Source organism: Staurois parvus, unplaced genomic scaffold, assembly GCF_062004578.1.
Source record: "Staurois parvus isolate SC_StPar_1 unplaced genomic scaffold, SC_StPar_1.0 ptg000189l, whole genome shotgun sequence".
In the NCBI taxonomy this organism is placed as follows: domain Eukaryota; kingdom Metazoa; phylum Chordata; class Amphibia; order Anura; family Ranidae; genus Staurois; species Staurois parvus.
In genome coordinates, this window is record NW_028317985.1 from 195017 (window position 1) to 215791 (window position 20775).

The 20775-nt window shown below is 40.5% G+C and overlaps 1 protein-coding gene across 3 annotated transcripts in view; it reads right to left on the bottom strand.

The window, feature by feature from the left end:
• CACNA1G (calcium voltage-gated channel subunit alpha1 G) overlaps window positions 1-20775 on the bottom strand; it is a 132786-nt gene that overhangs the window by 104537 nt on the left and 7474 nt on the right. For all 3 annotated transcript variants that reach the window (XM_089677591.1, XM_089677593.1, XM_089677590.1), the window contains exons 3-5: window positions 15890-15987; window positions 8432-8591; window positions 5541-5832 (exon numbers count right to left, since the gene is read on the bottom strand). In XM_089677591.1, the coding sequence (XP_089533717.1) occupies window positions 5541-5832; window positions 8432-8591; window positions 15890-15987 (550 nt within the window). The remainder of the gene's footprint in view (window positions 1-5540; window positions 5833-8431; window positions 8592-15889; window positions 15988-20775) is intronic.

The window sequence follows — 20775 nt, forward strand, 5'->3', positions numbered from 1 at the left end:
AGTCAAAATATTTTGGCAGAATTCCCCCGCTTTGGTGAAAAGCATTGGAGTTAATGGGAAGGGGAAATTAAAGTGTGTGATGGACTTTAAATAACCTGTTCTTGTGGCAAGAAAATAGCCCCTCATTTGCCATATTTTATTTAGGTTTAAAAAGACAGTACATGAATCACAATCAAGGACACAAAAAAATAATAAATACAATTATTAAATAGACAAATCTACATTAAAGTAGAACTAAAATCTGTTTTTTCATTTTGGATACCCCTCCATGACACTAATTTTTTTGGTATAATTCTCCTTAAAGGGGTAGTGGTCCTATGCCTACATAAATTTGCTGATAGGTGTCCCTCATTTCCATCTCAAAAAGTTGGGAGGTATGCAGGTATACCACTTCCAGTTGTGATGGGAATGTATTGAGTCACTAGGGAAGCATTTCCTACACTGTGTGCCTAAGTGACCCCCCCCCCCCATGACACTCAGACCAGATACGTGGTAGTGATACGGTAGGTAGAACTATAGGCAAAACTTTTTTTTTTTCATTTTGGATAGAGTAAGGGAGGGTTATAACCCCTGTCAGTTTATTTTTTTCCATACATGTCCCATTGGGGAGATTTATCTTCATGTCCTGCCAAAACAGGAAGTGAGGGGAAATCCCTGTAAATTTGTGGAATTTCTGGTCACCAGAACTAGTGTCCCCATTGTAAAATTTCTCATCTATTACTTTTACGGCGACAACTCCAAATTGGGGATTTTCTTCTACTTTCACTTTCGATTATAATAGTAAACAGGACAAATAGAAGGGGGGAATCTCCCTAATGGGGACACAGACAGCAACAAAAACCTAATAGGTGTTCTAATCCATCTCCACTCTGTCCAAAACTAAGAAAAGTTTTGCCTTTAGTTATACTTTAACTTTTCCTTGTTCAATTCAAAAGTGTCCTTAAATGACCTAAAAAGTGCAAATGAGGCTTTTGATTCTTGATTGTGATTTACAGGCTTTTTGTGGCCTCACAGGGGTGTCATATCCAGCATCTTTAGACATCATAGGCTCCCATTATTGCATAGGAAAGTTCCATCTCAGATAATCTTCAAGTCTGATCTTTTTGTTTCCTATGGAAAAGATCTGCCATAACCATCAGGCAAGTTTAATGATGGGGCCCGAATATCAGGTGGATCATTTAATGATAGACAGATATGTCTCTGCTCGTCTTTTTTGGGAAGAAATGTGCCTATGGCCACCCTTTATGAATGGTCATAAACTCCTAAATCTCAACTCCAGCACAAACTTTAGTTAGTCTTGGATAATGTACGGTATGGTTAGAACCTCTGAGAGATAAGTTGTTGCTGTCTGCACCACCACTGGGGATATTTCCTCTTCCCACATGGTCACCTAAACATTGACTTAAGGAAATTCTAGTCAGCAGAAACAAGATACATATAAATCTGTGTGAAGTTCTAACCCTTCAAAACCCCCTGATGAAGCTGCGTGACCTGCAGCATAACGCGTAGGGGAGGGGCTACGATGTCACTCGGCACCCGTGGATGGCAAGTACACTCTGAGCGCGGCGCACATGCAGTTGAGATACAGGATTTTAACCAAAAAGCGCTTGTTTGTTTTATATAATGTGAGTGCAACTGGGCACATATTAAAGCTTTTAAATTTGCAAAGGATAAGGCACCATTTCTGTGTTCTTTTTTTGATGAGGAATATCTTGAGGAGGTGTTTGAGCAGCAGAAGGAGTGAAGGATCCCCGTGTGGATAGTGGCATGAGAGGAAAGCTGCATTGGAAAAGCAATTGGGAGATACCCACCACTACTGTTATAGTGCAAAATACGGTTCAAAAGTTCCATTAAGCGAACAAAAGCTGTTTAAGCCTTTAAATAGGCTTAGAAGGAGGTGAGCATATAAGTAAAGCTTTATAAGAAGTCACCGGGAGTCTCAACTATTCATCTTGGATTTATTTGGGTGTAGTCACTTTCATCACCAAAGACTCATTCATTTATTTAAAAAGTTCTTTTGGATTTTTGTTTTTGATCAGGCTATCACATTATCACTTTGATTATCACTATAAATTGTTACATTTGTGTATTTATTTAATCTTGTTTTATGTATTTGCAGGGGCGGACTGACAACTCATGGGGCCCCCAGGCAATAGGGGATCACGGGGCCCCTGTGTCCTTGCCCAAACTCAAAAAAGCCTATGAAAAAGGTACCAGGGGCATCTCATGGGGCCCCCTGGGCAAACGGGGATCATGGGGCCCCTGTGTCCTTGCCAAAACTCAAAAAAGCCTATGAAAAAGGTACCAGGGGCATCCCATGGGGCCCCCTACTGACCCCGGGCCCCCGGGCAATGCCCGAGTTTCCAAATGGTCAGTCCACCCTTGTGTATTTGTAAACACGCACATAATTTGTAAATTTATCACTATTAATTAGGAGCACATACTTTGTTTACTGTTGAAAAGTTCTAACCCTTGCCCACTCTTAAAAAAAAAACCTGTTTTGACGGTGATATCCCCGCTTCTGTCAAAAATCCAAAACAGCTGGAACAGTTATCCACCAGGGTATATAATAATAATTTTCACGCCTCATTACTTTACTGAATTTGGGAGAGTAAAAAAAAATGAGCACCCAACTCTAGGAGGGAGTGATTGCATCTCAGCAGTAGAATCACGTGAGGATATTGTTTTTTGCCCAAAGGAATTCTCTGAGCAATCAATATGGTCAGCATGGGAAGGTGAGTGGGAAGGGTTGATGATTGGTTGTGGTTAAGAAGGACACACTTTTCACATCTTCTAGGCATTTTGTCATACATCCTGTTGTTCACAGGCCACAATAGCTAACGATATTTACATATACAAATAAATGTCATTCTAGAGACTTACCCCTTATTAAACTGCTCAGTCCCAAGTGTCATTCAGGCACAACCAGCCTCAAAGCAAGCAATGTCTGGTGCATTGTCTCTTTAGCTATTTAGCTAGCTCATTGTGCTCTGACAATCATTTAGCATGCATAAAATGTTTATTTGTAAAACAAAAGAAAGAGGAAGGGATATAATACACAAAGTGCCAACATCCCTAACGAATACAAGGGGGGGGGGGGGGGGAAGTCCTCTTTTTTGGTGGGAATTTAACGGCACAATTTACTTGTATGATCAATTTGAACAATTCAAAAGATATTTTTTTTAAAAACAGTATGAAATTTTATTTTTACAATCTTCAAAAATAAATATAAATCTACAATACATATTGCGGCGGTGTCATCAGAGATGGTTTTGGAAACCTAATCATGGATCATGCATGGTTCGCACTTGACACGTTTCGAGATCAACAAAAATCTCTTCTTCAGAAGTGCTCAAGAAGGCATGACGTATGATTCCATGTGAGGTAAAAACCGCCAGGAAATATTCAAAACAAATTTTTATTTGAACACAGCCACGGATTCCTCATATATCTCAGGCAAAAATGATGAAACAAAAATGAAACAAAAATTAATAAAGAAAAAACTGAGACCAGTATGAAGTTTTATTTTTACAATCTTCAAAAATAAATATAAATCTACAATGTATATTGCGGCGGTGTCATCAGAGATGGTTTTGGAAATCTAATCATGGATCATGCATGGTTCGCACTTGATTCTGTTCAAGATCAACAAAAATCTCTTTTTCAGAAGCATGCAAAATAGCTAATAGCCATCAAGCATGCTTCTTTGGATAGACCTGGTCCAGGGGCGGACTGACAACTCATGGGGCCGCCGGGCAATAGTGGATCATGGGGCCCCTATGTCCTTGCCCAAACTAAAAAAAAAAACTATGAAAAAGGTACCAGGGGCATCTCATGGGGCCCCCTACTGACCCCGGGCCCTCGGGCAGTGCCCAAGTTTCCAAATGATCAGTCCGCCCCTGACCTAGTCATTAAAACTTTCTAGCGAAAATTCCTTGTGGTCATCGTTTCTCACTCATAGTAGCACTGCCCTATCAGTTCCAACCAGCAGGTAATCTTGTTGATGGTGCATTTGGGCAGGGCCCCTTCAGGAGGCGTTTGGGCAGCATTTTTCATCCACTGGTCTCAGTTTTTTCTTTATTAATTTTTGTTTCATCATTTTTGCCTGAGATATATGAGAAATCCATGGCTGTGTTCACATAACAATTTGTTTTGAATATTTCCTGGCGGTTTTTACCACACATGGAATCATATGTCATGCCTTCTTGAGCACTTCTGAAGAAGAGATTTTTGTTGATCTCGAAACGCGTCAAGTGCGAACATGCATGATCCATGATTAAATTTGCAATACCATCTCTGATGACACCGCCACATTATGCATTGTAGCTTTATATTTATTTTTGAAGACTGTAAAAATAAAATTTCATACTGTTTTTATAAAAAATCTCTTTTGAATTGTTCAAATTTATCATACAAGTAAATTGTGCCGTTTAAAGTCCCACCAAAAAAAAGGACTCCCCCCCCTTTTATTTGTAAAACAAAGATTACATATAAATAATGAAAAATAAATAAAGAAACAATATTTTTAAAACTTAGAAATTATAAAAATATAAACTAAAATCCGATCCAAACCATTACAGTTTCCCTTTAACCCCCCTGGCGGTATTCCCGAGTGTAGCTCGGGGTAAAGTTTCAGTACCACAAACGGTATCCCCGAGCTACACTGCAGCGCTGCTCCGGGATCTGTTCTTTTCTTACCTTGTCCTGCGCTCCCGCGATTTCCCTCCTGCAGTGTCCCCTGTAATGTCCTCCGGCGGATGCCGGCATCTGTCTTCTGGGTTCCGTCCCCTGCAACGTCGGGACGTACGGGGGACGGAACTGGTGGGAAATTTGAAAATGACAAAAAGTGACATTCACTAAATACACTAAAATCTGATAGTAAAACATTCCTGTATCAAACCATTTCACATACATATTGTCCCGAGTGCTTTGTCCTGCGCCCTGCCTGCATTTTTACTGTTCTTTCTGCCTGGAAACTGAGAAACGTCCATGGCGTCCAAAAAGCGTCCCTTTAGGTCAAAAGCGGTTTTAGACCGGCTAGAGAACATCGATAGTAAATCAGAACCACTTGCAGAATTGAGTGATAATGATTCGTGGGGAAATTCCTCATCAGACACTGAAAACAATTCTGCGACTTTGCTCAGTGATGTGCGAACTTAGCGCTGTATTTAAAATTTCAGTGTTTTTGGTTTGATTATATTATTGAATTAAATGTATTATTATTTTTTATGATTATTTATTAAATTATAATTTATGATTTCGTGTTTGAAATTTTATCATCCGCGGGATGTTTACTAGACTCTTGTTCGGGCAGATTTCAGTGAGTTATTCCTAAGAATTACAGACCTACAATAAAAAAAGACATATTTCCATGCAAAAAAATGTACCGCTTTGAGCACAGAAATATGGACATAATCAGACCGCTAGGGAGGTTAATTCCATGAAATACACCATAACCTTACAGACTGTAAAGTCTCTTTATCTTTGCATCGTGTTGATTTGGGCAGCCACATAAACACAAGTAAATATAAAACTCTCACCTGAAAAATCGCTATCCAGGCATAGCCAATATTATCAAAATTGATAGCACCTTTGAAAGGGTTGTGTTCTCCAGCAGAACAGTTGGTATAATATTGATTCCAATTCACACATGAAGTATTGCTGGTGTTATTGTAGTAATTGTAATCCAGTGTACACTCCAGTCCTTCTTCTCTACGTGTTGGAACGCTTCGGCAATAACGCATGCCATTTTCACGGGCTTGGGAACAGATGAATGGGTTCTCATCTTCGTTTTCTGTCTGATAGTACCGTTCCAATTCCAGAGAAACAGGACTAAAAAGAGTAGAGTATAGAAATTAAAAAAAAATAAAACAAAAGTCGAGCACTAACTTGCCCTGTTAGTGGGTGTAGGGGCTGAGGACTCGATCGAACAGGGCCTGTTCCCACCCTCTAGTGAACTATTAAATCTGAAATTTTCCTGCAAGCACCACTCCATGAATTCTTCACCCCATTCCTCCATAACTTCAACCACATCCAACACCAATAGGACATCCTTGGCTTTTTCCTTACCTTTCCGGCCACCGAAGAGTCATCTTTATCTAATATCTTGCCTCTTCAGGACAACCTCTTTATACTTACCACTGTAGGGCTCCTCTACTGCTCTTTGCTCCTTCTCCTGGCAGTCAATCTCTAGGTAAGAGCACTGTCATATGATGAAGAAGGGACATTATCGAAGTTTCAAGGTCAGCCAGCACAAAGTATGTTGGTGGCAACAGTTATGGAGAAAGGAGCAGCAAGGTAGCGTTGGTTGGAGTAAGTCTTAAGTGGTTAGGGAATGGGCTTTGCTGTGAATGGAGTGGCATCTAAGGGCATGCAATGTTTCCTGTTATTACACTTGGATTGGTTATGAGATTATCGAGACTTGAGAATGACCTATTTCAGTATCCAGAGAGGAACTCAGTTTTTTTTTAATGCACCATTTATATTAACAAAATGATTAAAGCAACAGGTAATCACACCAGGAGAGGGAGGGCCAAGACTGGGAGCCAATTAGGCTCTGCTTCAAGCTCATATATTAACAGTAGAGATCACAGTTTGAAGACCAATTAGTGTGCTGCATCTTGTTCAATGTCCAATCAGCAGGCTGCAGGCATGTTCATGACTAAGCTGTGCTGATGCAGCAAAGGTCAAGGGCCTTGCTCTGCTGTCTGGCAGAATTAAAAATTCTTTGGTATTTAAAACATTTCTAATACACTATATGTATTTTAGCCTTGTACATATCTGAATGGGGGGGTCAACTTTGGATTTTTCAAAATGCAATTAGAGCTAAAGTTAAAAAAATAATGTACACAAGCCAATACTTTTTTTTTTAACATTTTAATTAGAGTACAAGATTATTAAAACCCAATTGTTCTTTATCTGAGACCTGTTTAGAGATTTCCCTCAATTTCTGTCCTGTAGGCACAACAGGAAGAGAGGGAAAAGCCTTTTTTGCCGATCATGTATTCCCATTTCCTTCCTAGTCTAGTAACAACTCAAAAATTAAAATTTTTTTCTTCAAAACTGTTAGCAAGAGAGGTTTGTAAAGAGAATAAATCTTCCTAATGGGCTATAAACATGGGCTATGATGGGCTATAAACATTTTTCAATATCCCCAAAAAACCAGAACAAAAAATGCTGGTTTATAATATACTGTGTATATATATATATATATATATATATATATATATTAAAAAATGCTATAATACATATGTTTGTTTCTACAGTAAAATGCTCTTAAAAAATGGGAAAAAACTATTTGGATTTTTTGGCTTATGATATATTTTATTATCACTACATCTTTTAGAATTACTAATAATCTAACATATAGTATATAAATAGAATTTAATATACATGCAATAAAAAAAATATAAAAAATATATATATTATATATACATATATATTATGTGTATATATATATATACATATATACATATATATACATATATATCTAACTAAATGCTCTTAAAATGTATATATAAAAAAGGAAAAAAATATAATTTTGGCTCATGATTTATTTTAATGGTACTAAATCTTTTAGAATTACTCTAATCTAATAATTGTATATAGCGTGTATGTGTATATATATATATATATATATATATATATATATATATATATACACACACATACATTACACTTCAAAAATAATATATTATAATATATATTTTTTGTTGCTAAAATACTCTTAAATCGTATGTATAGTTGCGAATATACTGTATATAATATATATTTATGTTTCTAAAATGCTGTTAAAATTTATATATAAAAAAAGGGAAAAAGATTAGAAGTACTCTAAAATCAAATAATTGCATATTGAGTATATAAATATATATATATATATATATATATATATATATATATATATATATACACACACACACACACATATACTGCATTTATATTACATCTTACATTTAATGTATATGAATGAATATATGTATTATATGTATATAGTGTATATATTAATTATATATATATATATATATATATATATATATATATATATACACACATAAAATACATAGTAATATTTTTGTTTCTAAACTGCTCTAAAAATGGAAGCTGCAGACAAGAAGGTTTAGGTGTTATTTCCAGCTTTTGTACTGCAGCCATTACACTAATGTTCCTGTATGGAATGGCTGTGCTATTATTTATTGTCGGAATGAAGAGAGTCGCATGGCCTCAGACAGGTAAATGGCTCCGCTTTCACTCTACAATAAAATTCCAGGACAGAATGTCCCAGAGAAACGACCATGTTGAAGAAATGAAATATAGGAAATAAGCCCGCCCTCCCACCAACCATCAATAACAGCCCTCTGTATGATATTTATTCATTATAAAAAAAAAATAGAAAAAAAAAACCTCTTGTGAGCCTCTTTCGCCAACTTACAGACTGAAATTTTCAGGAAGGAAGCAGCGGTTTCTCAGCAGACCAGCCCAGAGCTGGACGCCAACAATCCCAAATATGAAGAACACAAAGAAGCAAAGCAGTAGGACGTTGCCCAACATCGGGAGGGTGTCTAGCAGCAGTGTGACAAGAATTCGCATACCTGAAAAGATAAAACATGTATTTATATGACAGTGGACAAGCTTTCCGATTTGCACCCTCCTGAGCCACGTTGAGTATGTCCAGCCAAAACTGGTGGAAGTCTAGAACCTTTTATTATCGTGTCCTCATTTTTTTCACTTTCTGTCTTAGAAACATTTCAAATATCTCAAAAAAACTTCCCAGCAAAATTAAAAAATAATCTAGCTAATAATCAACAGCTAATAATCAACAATTGTGGGCAAGTGAGCTGCAGAAACCCCATTTGAATATCCAATCTCTTTGTATTAGCTTGGCAAGGTTTGTTTTCAGTAGATTTTTCCGTTCCTGGTTCCTCTCTGGCGCTCCAACTCCAGGCAAAAAAAAGTTTTTCCATGTAGTGGAGCTGTGCCTGCACTGCATGGGTCAACTGCTCATTTTGTCCAGGGGTGAGAAGAAAGCTTATACTCACCTGATCCTCCGCTTCACCGGAAAATGGCACTCCCCCTGGTGCAACGGTGGACTGTTCCTGGTCTATGAAGCTTGCTCTGGGCTTGATGAGGTCTAGAACAGACCAAAACACAAAACCACTGGAGCATGATGGTGACCGGTCTTGTGCAGGGAGGATCAGAGGAGTAGGTAAGTATATCTCCTTTCTCCTCTCCCCAGACAAAAACAAACAGTTAAATCATGCAGTGCGGGCACAGCCCCACTGCATGGAAAAACTTTTTTTTTTAACTCAGAGATAAACTTTAAATAAAACATTTCTGTTTTTATTATATATCTTTATTAAGACCTAGTGATGTCATCACTGGGCCTCTATGCTTCTCTATGCAATGAAGGCAAATCATAGCTGCTGGGAGGGGCTCCCAGGGTGCTGTGCATAGCCTGGAGAAAGAATCACAGCACCTCACTTTTGTACTCTTTCCAAGAGCCTTTAGTCCTGATTCAAGCAGTGGGCTGGATCTTGAGAGGAGTTATGCAAATATCAAAATGCCTTGAGGCGTTGATGTCAGTCTCCACAATTGAAAGAATTGAAATCCAATAAATGAGGTGGGTCAGGGACAGTAAGATCGATGTCCTCCATCAAGGAAATAAGAGCTCTACCTAACTTACTGCAGCTTCTAATACACATTGTGAGATTTTTTTTTTGTCAGCTCGCTTACTATGCATTTTGTAAAATGAAAAAAATGAACAATTAAAATAAATACTTTTGAAAGCATTTTTACTTTACAGCATTTATTCACACCTGCCCAAAACGTTTGCGTTAATACAGTATTCTAAAATATATATATATATATATATATATATATATATATACATTGCTCAAAAAAAATTACAGGAACGCTTTTTAATCAGAGTATATCATCAAGTCAATTCAACTCCTGGGATATTGATCTGTCAGTTAGGAATGGTTTTACAGGTAGAGGCTAGTTTTGCATTTGACTAGGGTCAGTGTCACTACTGGTAGCATGAGGCCATACCTGGACCCTACAGAGGTTGTACAGGCAGGCCATCTCCTCCAGGATGGCACATCAATACGTGCCATTGCCAGAAGGTTTGCTGTGTCTCCCAGCACAGTCTCAAGAGCATGGAGGAGATTCCAGGAGACAGGCAGTTCCTCTAGGAGAGCTGGACAGGGACGTAGAAGGTCCTTAACCCATCAGCAGGACCGGTATCTGCTCCTTTGTGCAAGGAGGAACAGGATGAGCACTGCCAGAGCTCTACAAAATGACCTCCAACAGGCCACTGGTGTGAATGTCTCTGACCAAACAATCAGAAACAGACTTCATGAGGGCGACCTGAGGGCCCGACGTCCTCTAGTGGGCCCTGTGCTCACTGCCCGCCACCATAGAGCTCCAATGGCATTTGCCATTGAACACCAGAATTGGCAGGTCCACCACTGGCACCCTGTGCTTTTCACAGATGAGAGCAGGTTCACCCTGAGCACATGTGACAGACGTGAAAGGGTCTGGAGAAGCCGTGGAGAACGTTATGCTGCCTGTAACATCATTCAGCATGACCGTTTTGGTGGTGGGTCAGTGATGGTCTGGGAAGGCATATCCATGGAGGGACGCACAGACCTCTTCAGGCTAGACAGTGGCACCATGACTGCCATTAGGTATTGGGATGAAATCCATGGACCCATTGTCAGACCCTACACTGGTGCAGTGTGTCCTGGGTTCCTCCTGGTGAATGACAATGCCCGGCCTCATGTGGGGAGAGTATGCAGGCAATTCCTGGAGGATGAAGGAATTGATACCATTGAATGGTCCCCATGCTTGCCTGACCTAAATCCAATAGAACACCTCTGGGATATCATGTTTCGGTCCATCTGACGTCGGCAGGTTGCACCTCGGACTGTCCAGGAGCTCAGTGATGCCTTGCTCCAGATATGAGAGGAAATACCCCAGGACACCATCCATCGTCTCATTAGGAGCATGTCCCGACGTTGTCAGGCATGCATTCAAGCATGTGGGGGCCATACAAATTACTGAGGACCATTCTGAGTTGCTGCAACGACATTTCAGCAAAATGGACTCACCTGCTGCATCATTTTTTCTCTTTGATTTTCGGGGTGTCTTTGAATTCAGTCCTCTGTAGGTTGATCATTTTCATTTCCATCAAACGATGGGGCATCCTTACATTCCTAACACATCACCCAGTCCATGTCAGTATAGAGATCCAGCAGGAGATTTTTTTTCCCATTGAGATCTGATGTGTTTTCAAAGTGTTCCTTGAGCAGTATATACCCCCTTAAGCTGCCCTTACACTAGTAGAATTTTGTTCAAAATTTTTTTGGAAGAATGTTCATTCAATTTCCTAATCATTGACAGAGGTCAAAGCAATGTTCGTTTTTGGCGTAGTGTTGAACAAATTAGGAGCAGGATGGAAATCTACTAGTGTATGGCCAGATTTAGCACTCTGGTTTGGCTAAAGAACAAGCAGAGCAGAATTTGTCTCCTTTTAGACATGTTGTCTCTGAAACCTCAGAATGTATGTAGGGAGGGGGAGATAGGGAGAGAAGTCACTATTCTGCTCCAGCCAACTGTGTGTTTTTATATATCAGCTTTCGCTAATGACATAAACAATGGAATTTTTACAAAGGGAGAAAAGGAGATACAGAAGAATATATAAAAGGAGACACGCGCCCCACCTGCTGGCTGGATACGAAAATACAAAATAATCACAAGCAATATTACATATTATCTAACAAAAATATTCAATACATTAATTAAATAAGACAAAGATAGAATATATATATATATATATATATATATATATATATATATATATATACATACATACATACATAGTATTTTCTGGCGTATAAGACTACTTTTTATACTTAAAAATATACCCCAAAAATTGGGGGTCGTCTTATACGTGGGGTATAAAATGTGAACCTTGAGTTTGTTTGGGTCAAGCTGGCTGGATGTGCAGTAATGTACATACAGTATACCGTGCTGAGCCAAGCTGGCTCAAAACAAATGTCCCTATGGCAGATTAATCTGTCAGCCCGCTGGATGTGCGGTATATACAGTATACTGCGCTGAGCCAAGCGCTTTCAAAACTTACCGGTACGTCCCTACTGTAATCAGCCCGCTGGATGCGTGTATGTACGGTAGCTGTGGCTACATACAGTATACACTGGGCCAATCATGGTGAGTGATGTATTCTACTAATGAATGCAAAGCCTGCTCGGATTGGCTGAGTCAGAGAGGTGGGCTGATGATGTCACAACCTCAGCCAATGCGAGCAGGCTTTGTATTCATTAGTAGAATACATCGCTCGCCGTGATTGGCCCAGCGTATACTGTATGTAGCCTCAGCTACCGTACATACACGCATCCAGCGGGCTGATTACAGTAGGGACATATTGGTATGTTTTGAAACAGCTTGGCTCAGTATACTGTATATACCACACATCCAGCGGGCTGACAGATTAATCTGTCATAGGGACATTTGTTTTGAGCCGGCTTGGCTCAGCGCGGTATACTGTATGTACATTACTGCACATCCAGCGGGCCGTATATATACTGTACACTGTATGTAGCTGAAGCTACCATATTACCGCACATCCAGCGGTAACCATCTGATTTGGAATTTGATCCATATGATGACTGTCTTACAAATGTATCACAAGATGTCAATCATGAACTTATGATGTCAGAGGATGAACATGGGGGTAGTCTTATACGGCGAATATAGCCCAAAACCTATGTTTTAACTGGAAAATTAGGGGGTCATCTTATACACCCAGTCGCCTTATACGCCGGAAAGTACGGTGTGTGTATGTATATATATATATATATATATATATATATATATATATATATATATATATATAATTTAAAATACGGTATTATATACAGTACACACACATATATATATATATATATATATATATACAGTACACACACATATATATATATATACAGTATATATATATATATATACACACACACATACATATATATATATATATATATACACAGTATATAGTTTATATGCATTTATTATGTCTTTTTTCCATTCCTGACCATACTAAAGAAGAACATACGAAGAACCACTGTAAATTCTTTGTAAAAAAAAAATTCCTGATAAATATGAGACAAATACACCAACTCAGGTTATACAGCCTGTTTTTTGGTTAGGCAATTCATAACGTCTTTTCCTGCCAGTCAGACCACTATTACAAATATTGTCAAACTGAAATCAACACTGAATAAATTATAGGCACCCTGGGGGAGCTCAGTCCACCTGGGGAAATTTAAAATATACTGTCAAATACTCAGGCAAAAACAATGACGTTTTCAAGGCATGTTCCACAAGAAGCAGTGAAATGTCTTGAAGAGACAACATCACTTTTTTTTTATAACATTCATTAATTATTACCTGAAGGTTACCAACTATTACACTTTACTGTAGAAGGTTTTTTTTCTGGCAGAGCTACCAAGGCTCCCTCAGATTTTGGACTCGTAAGACTCTGGCTGAAATTAAAGCTAGACTTTATATGTCAACATCTCTCAACTTTTTTTACAATTGGGGAACCCTAGGTCATGTTGGGGGGGGGGGGTTAGTACCCCCAACATCACCAGCATCATTTATATAGAAGCTGTACTTCAAAAAACCTGCCCTAAACACTGTCTCCCTACCCTTTCCATAAGGGCTTGAGCACACTAGGTATATTGAGCTCCTTTGATCAGCTAGATCAATGTAGGCTTGACGCAAGGAATCCAAGAGTACAATTGTCGTCTGTACCCTTTTCAAACCATACATGTTTTTTATTTTTTAATATATTTTTATATTTTCATGTCACGTTGTAGCCCTGATAAAGAGCATTTGCAAGCGGTCTCTGAAACGCAATGATTGTAGCACCTGGAATAGAACCTCAGGTTTTCGAATATTTTGATGTGGCCCTTCGATATTTCAGACTCTATTATTGCTTTTGTGGTCTTCAGTTACTGTTTCAGTTACTTTGTTCACAAGAACAGCCCATTTATTACGCAGACACCCCTTTGGAACATCACCAGAACATCTTTGCCTAATGTTTTAATAGCAGTCTACCTAAGGCTCCTGCGCCTGCAATGTACCACCTCAAATTAGGATGAGTGGCTGTGTCTTTGCAGACGTTGTGTCCCCATACAATTACATAGGCTGCCTGCATGCAGCCCATGCAATTCCCAACATTTCCAGGTATGAGAGGCATGTGACTCACTCACCTTCTGTCCAGACGACAGAGTTAGTGCTTGGTGACTGGCCACCACACATGGGTAGAGCAGGAGTCCACAGTGAACCACAATGATGTGAGTTGCAGTGGGCTGCGTTATGATTCAGCAAGCCCTATTTTTTATATGTTAAGGTGCATTGCAGCACATTCATTCTGAATGAGCATGCCGCAACACAGTTCAGCACCGTGCATTGTGGGGCGGCGCTTTGCAGTTTGAACAGGTCTTTAATCCCCCAATATTCTATATTGCAGTAGAGATGAAAATGCCTCCTGAAACTCTAAAGTAGCCTTTCTTGACCTTTTTACCCTAGAGCAGTGGTCGGCAAGCCGCGGCTCGCGAGCCACATGCGGCTCTTTACACGCTTTAATGCGGCTCTTGTGTGCTGGGCGCCCGCTCCCCTCCCTCCCTCTCGGGCGGCAGGGACTCTGCAGCGTGATCCAAAAAAAAAAAACAGCCAGGGCAGCGCGCTCAAATGCAATGATTGGCCAGTCTCGCTGCCACTCACATCCTGATAGCCAGTGATTGGCTGTCAGGATGTGTGTAGGCGGGGCAATGTGACGAACGTGAGAGGAGCTAGGCTCCTCTCACAGTCCGCCCTGAAGACCGGAGCGGCGCGGGAACATGGCGAGAGGAACGCGCGGAGCAAAGGTAAGTGAATTGACACAGGTGGGACTTGGCTTACTACTTGCTACTTACTTACTACTACTATATGAGGGATGAATTAATATGGGGGATGAATTACTATAGGGGGGATGAATTACTATATGGGGGGGATGAATTACTACAGGGGGGATGAATTACTATATGGGGGATGAATTACTATGGGGGATGAATTACTATGGGGGATGAATTACTATAGGGGATGAATTACTATATGGGGGGGATGAATTACTATAGGGGGGATGAATTACTATAGGGGGGATGAATTACTATATGGGGGATGAATTACTATGGGGGATGAATTACTATAGGGGGGATGAATTACTATAGGGGGGATGAATTACTATATGGGGGATGAATTACTATGGAGGATGAATTACTATGGAGGATGAATTACTATATGGGGGATGAATTACTATATGGGGGATGAATTACTAGAGGCTAGGGCCTCACATACTTTTTCCTCCCTGCAGTGTGAATGTTTACATGTTATGTGCAATTAAACCATGGCAACATCTAATGTTTGTGTAGTATTATGTTCAGCAGACTGTGTTCTTCTATTGTTGTGACTTAGATGACGTTCAGAGCACATTTTATGCCCAATTCATGCAAAACTCCACGTAATCCCAAGGGGTTCACATACTTTTTTTTGCAACTGTACAGGAAAGTTGAAACTGTCCTGCTTGGGAAGCCTCCCTGTTAAAGTGAACCTGTTGCTTTGCCTGCTTTGCCCTGCAATGGCAAAGCACAGATTCACTTCAATGTGACCCTAAAGTGAGACTGTGTTCCACCTTCATAAAAAACTAGAAAAAAGAGCTGAAATTAAGCAACTATACAACTACAATCTGTTAGAGCAATATTCATACTATACTTATATTTCATTTTGCATACTATTACATGGAATATACAGTTTATTTAAAGAAACTTACTTGGCACTCGGTTAATGGCTCTTAGAGGACGTAAAACTCTGACTGTGCGTACAGCTGAGAAGCTGACATTTTGAAGATCCAGAGAATATTCCAGCATCCTAAATACAAGAACATACGTGGGATACATTAGAAACCAAATTGCAACAATGACCTTTGCTAATATTAATAGCAATTATGTGCAGGAACTACAGCAACCAATCACATTTTCAGTTTGCAGCAGTTTAGCATAGCCAGTCCAGTAAAGGGCAATGGGTTGATTGCGCCTGGTTTGCAGGTTTCTTGCTGCTTTATTGAAAGCCAAAAGATTTATTTGCAGAATAATAAAAACTAAGAAAGAAAGTAGACCAGTCAGCTAAACATTCCTAATAATAAGGAAAAGGAAAAACTCATAAGTTTAGATATGGAGATCAACAAAACAAGAGAAAACCTGACACCATTTATAGGTAATAAGGAGTATAAGGTGGAATCTGAAAAACTTCAACATGTCTTGGAGGCTACTGAAAAGGAACAAAAAAATGAAAAAATATCAAAAATCCCTTGTGATGCTATCACCATATTTAAGAACTGTCATCCCGGCGCAGCTGACAGATGGCGGGAGCCAGCATTGAGAGTGGAGTGTTTTTTTTTCTTTTTTTGGGAAGGCGGTGGCGGCAGGCATCGAGATTGACATTGGATCTACTTCAGGGGACATTTTTTAAATGTTTGCTTTCACTAAAGGACTTGTCAAAGACTGTCTACTCTCATTTTTTACACTACACTTTTTTTGTGAATGAGTAGCGGTACCATATACCCCATACTCATTCACATGGGTCACGGTTGTGGGGAAGAGGCCTTTGTTCCCATCAACACTGGGACAAGATGCTTTGAGGGGGGGGGGAGCCCCCTGCCCTAAAGTACCCTCCCCATGTTGAGGGCATGTGGCCTGGTTCGGTTCAGGAGGAGGGGTGCTCGCTCATCCCCCCCCCTTTGCTGACCTGCCGAGCTGCATGCTCGAATAAGGGTCTGGCATGGATTTGGGGGGGGGGGACCCCCAAGGCATTTAAAAAAAAAAAGTTTTAATTGCTGACAATTCTTTTTACATTCAGCTGTCAGTGGAGAATCCCGCTGACAGCTGAAACCTTAAAAAATGTGTTCAGCAGCTGTGCGGTACCTTATGGCATACTCAGATGTGGTAAAATACTGCTTAGTGGATTGTTCCATCTGTTCGAAGTTCACGGTTCAACTTTCGTTAGGTTCGAATGTTCGACCGCGAACCGATCAGGGGGATGTTTGGCCCATCACTATTGTGTAGCACTGCAGATGTGCGGTGGTGGATGTTTATTGCTGCAGTACCATTGTAAATAGCACTGTAGAAATTTCCCTTGGGCAGCCAGTGAACCTGTTGAAGGCTGCCATCTAAAATGCCATCAGACAAATTAGTTCACAGACATAGCTGATCCAAGCAACAAAAAATATTAAGAACAAAAAAGGCAGGAAAGGGGTGACTGCCAAAAGAGCTACCAATCAAAATGACAGTTTGCTAACTGACGCTAATCTCTCCCTTTGTCAGATTTCCCTACAACAGTTTCCAATTCACTGACACCATGGCTGCTCTGTTCCCCCGTTTTATAGTGAGGGGACTTGTTTATCCAAAAGAACCCTTACTAGCCCTTCTAAGCCTGCTAGCCATAGTTTATAGACCATGCAATGCAATTTAATTTGAAAAACAATTCTCCCAAAAATTTGCTAGGACTGCAAATCCCAAACCCATGGTAGTGGAGAAGTCGAACCTCATCCAGTTATTGGCTCTGAACTGTGACTTGTAGTTTACTGTTGCGAGGGGGGGGGATATATATACAGGGGTTGGGCTTTAAACCATCAATGATTATTGAATTGTTTTGAGGAGCATCGATGCTGTATCTGTCCCCCGCCGTCTCTAAGACCGAGGAAGTGATCAAAGACGCCTGATCTCTTAGTTCTTGGTCTTCAGGGAGCAGAAAGTAACTGTCAGTCACTGTCCAGGGCTCATTGGAGTTGGGCTGTGGAGGGGGTGGGAGTGGCTGACTCATGCTCTCAGTGGCGCACTAGGAGGCTGAGCCAGCTGCCAGTCAGGCATCTGGGTGGATCCCGACATTAAAGTAGGGATCCCTCCAGAGTCTGGACAGGCTGAATCAGGGGCGGACTGACAACCCATGGGGCCCCCGGGCAATAGGGGATCATGGGGCCCGTGTCCTTGCCCAAACTCAAAAAAGCCTATGAAAAAGGTACGAGGGGCATCTCATGGGGCCCCCTACTGACCCCAGGCCCTCGGGCAGTGCCCGAGTTTCCAAATGGTCAGTCCGCCCCTGGGCTGAATACGGGGCACAAGAGAGCACAACTACAGGTGTACTCTTGTAACCAACAGATGTATGGTCATAGGAGCTTTGGCCATACTTCTTCAAGTGTTTTGGCTTGATCCATGCCATCTAGCCAGTGCACACAATATAATTACAGAGCAATGCAATTTTATCCTCCAGAGAACTTCCTTTCACTAAGAATGGAAGGCTTGCACTTGATTTCAGTGGGCAACTTTTAAAGACTAAGCGCACCTTAGCCACCTCAATACCAACATTCTTTATTCACAAAAACATTGTGGCAAAAAATATGATCACCTTGGGGTACCCATTTATTTATTCTATTTAACAACAGAAAAGGAACTTTTTTTCGTTCTTTTTTACTGATATAGTAAGAAATTAAAAAAAAAACCTGTAGTGATTAAATACCACCAAAAAAAAAAGTTCTGTCTATCAAAAATGTGTGTTGGATGACAGAGTAACTGTCAGTCAAATTATCACAGCATTGAAAACTGACAAATGACCTGGACAGGAGGGGGATGTAAGATGCTGGTACTGAGGTGGTTAAACATCTGAGCTCATGCATCCGTCCCAAAGTCCTGCTGTACTGATGCCGAGGTCTGACTTAAAGCTACTTAAAGCTGAACTCCAGGCAAACAATTTTCCAGGAGGATCTAGTTATCTTAAAATAATAAAAAGGAAGAGTTTTATTTCATTTCCCTGGCATGTATGGCATCTTGTTAGTTGCCTGGAAAGACTTTTTATTATTAGTATTTTATTTTTTATTGATAAAAACTTTCCCAACCGTCTTCATCCATGGCTTGAATCCGTCTTCCTAATAGGAAGATACCTTGTGATTTAGCACGTCCTACAGCTCGTTAACTTTCTAACGCTCCAGACATCCTTTGGGCCTGGACTTTAAAGGAACCGAACGAACGTCCAGTCCATTCCAGGAAATTCCAGTTCATTAGCGACAGCTCCCCGTGTGCTCCACGCTAGTCGGTAAAACAAGAGATCTGAGGTGCCTCATGCCTCAGGAACACCACACTTTTGGCCGTGTCAAGCTGAGTTTTATGTGGATTCTTCACCACGGCCAGCAGATTCTTGTGCGCTGAAACAGACTATAATTTGAACCAGGTGTCTGCTTTTCGCCTTTTTGAACAGAGAGAACTGCAAAGGAAAATGTCACTTTCCGTTTTTTGTTTTTTTTTTCTTTTAAGAAAATAATACTATATTTCCTTACAGTGATGGCTAACACCTCGTGTTTAAAGGAAAAATTGAAGGCGCGGGCCAAATTATCCAGACTACACACTCTACATGTCTGTGGTTAGCACCTACCCTGTCCTGGGAGTGACCTTGCGGGAGAGCACATCAATGATTCAATTAAAGAAGAACTATGGCATAATTACAATGCTGGATGTTGTGTCAACCCCTTCATGGCCAGAGGTCATCGGAGCCTAGACGCCCAGATCACATTTAGCCGTATGTAACGGTTAACTTGGCAATGACTCTATGGACATAGAAGGCTCCTATTTGGCACAGCGTTTTAATAAATACCCCTGCCTATGTTAGGTCTTATAATAAACTAACCTACAAATAGATAGATATGTGAAAAAATTAATTCTGGTTATTTTAGACACACATTTTTAACCCTTTCCTGCTCACCCCAGCATTCCTTTAAATAATTCTGAACGTGGGGACCACTGTGATTGGCTGTCACATGGTCTGGAGCCAGTCCTGCTGACTATCGTTCGTCAGTGGTGACCAAAAGCTGTCTTCCACAACTCAGCTTCATTAGTTTGTTCAGTTTTAGCACAAGAACGTCAGCCGCCTAGCAAAACATACGTGCGTTGTATGGGTGTTAAAGCCCACCCTTTTGGTGCCGCACATACAGTATGTCTTACTAAAGGGGTTAAAGGGCAACTTCACTTCCAGTGAAGTGTCCTTCAAATGTTCCCTCCTGTCAGCCATCTACTAAAATACTTACCTTTTGAAAAACAAACTTTCCTGCTCTGTGTAATGGTTTTGCACTGAGCAGACTCAATCCTCCACTTCTTGGGTCCCTCACTGGTGCTCCTGGCTCCTCCCCCCCTGACGAGTGCTAGCCGAATTTGAATAGGCTGCTGTGTCACCTAGCCATAATCATTGTAGTAGTCCCTTACATACAGTGAGGGCTGCAATCTTCAGGGTTCGATGCAGACAAATTCCCTTCTGCCTACTGACCACAGGAGGTCACGTGTTCAGCATCACCACCATTCAAAAATGCCTTTTATTTATTTACTTTCAATTAACATAAAGCATTCTCTGATTGATCATGACATCACCACCCATCATCTTCACCTTGCCCACATACTGCTATACATGAGTTGGGGGCTCTGGTGGTGTAGGTCGATGATGCCGGAACCTGAAGCTAAAGATAGACAACCATGTTATGTCCCAGTGGGTGGCACTATTGTGTTGCTGTGGTTCCTTTAGCGTGCATGGTTGGCGGGTAGGCAGCTTCCACACACTAAGGGTTCAGGTCAAAATGGCCCACCTGGGTTATGTTGCCAAAATTCTGAAACATAGATTGAA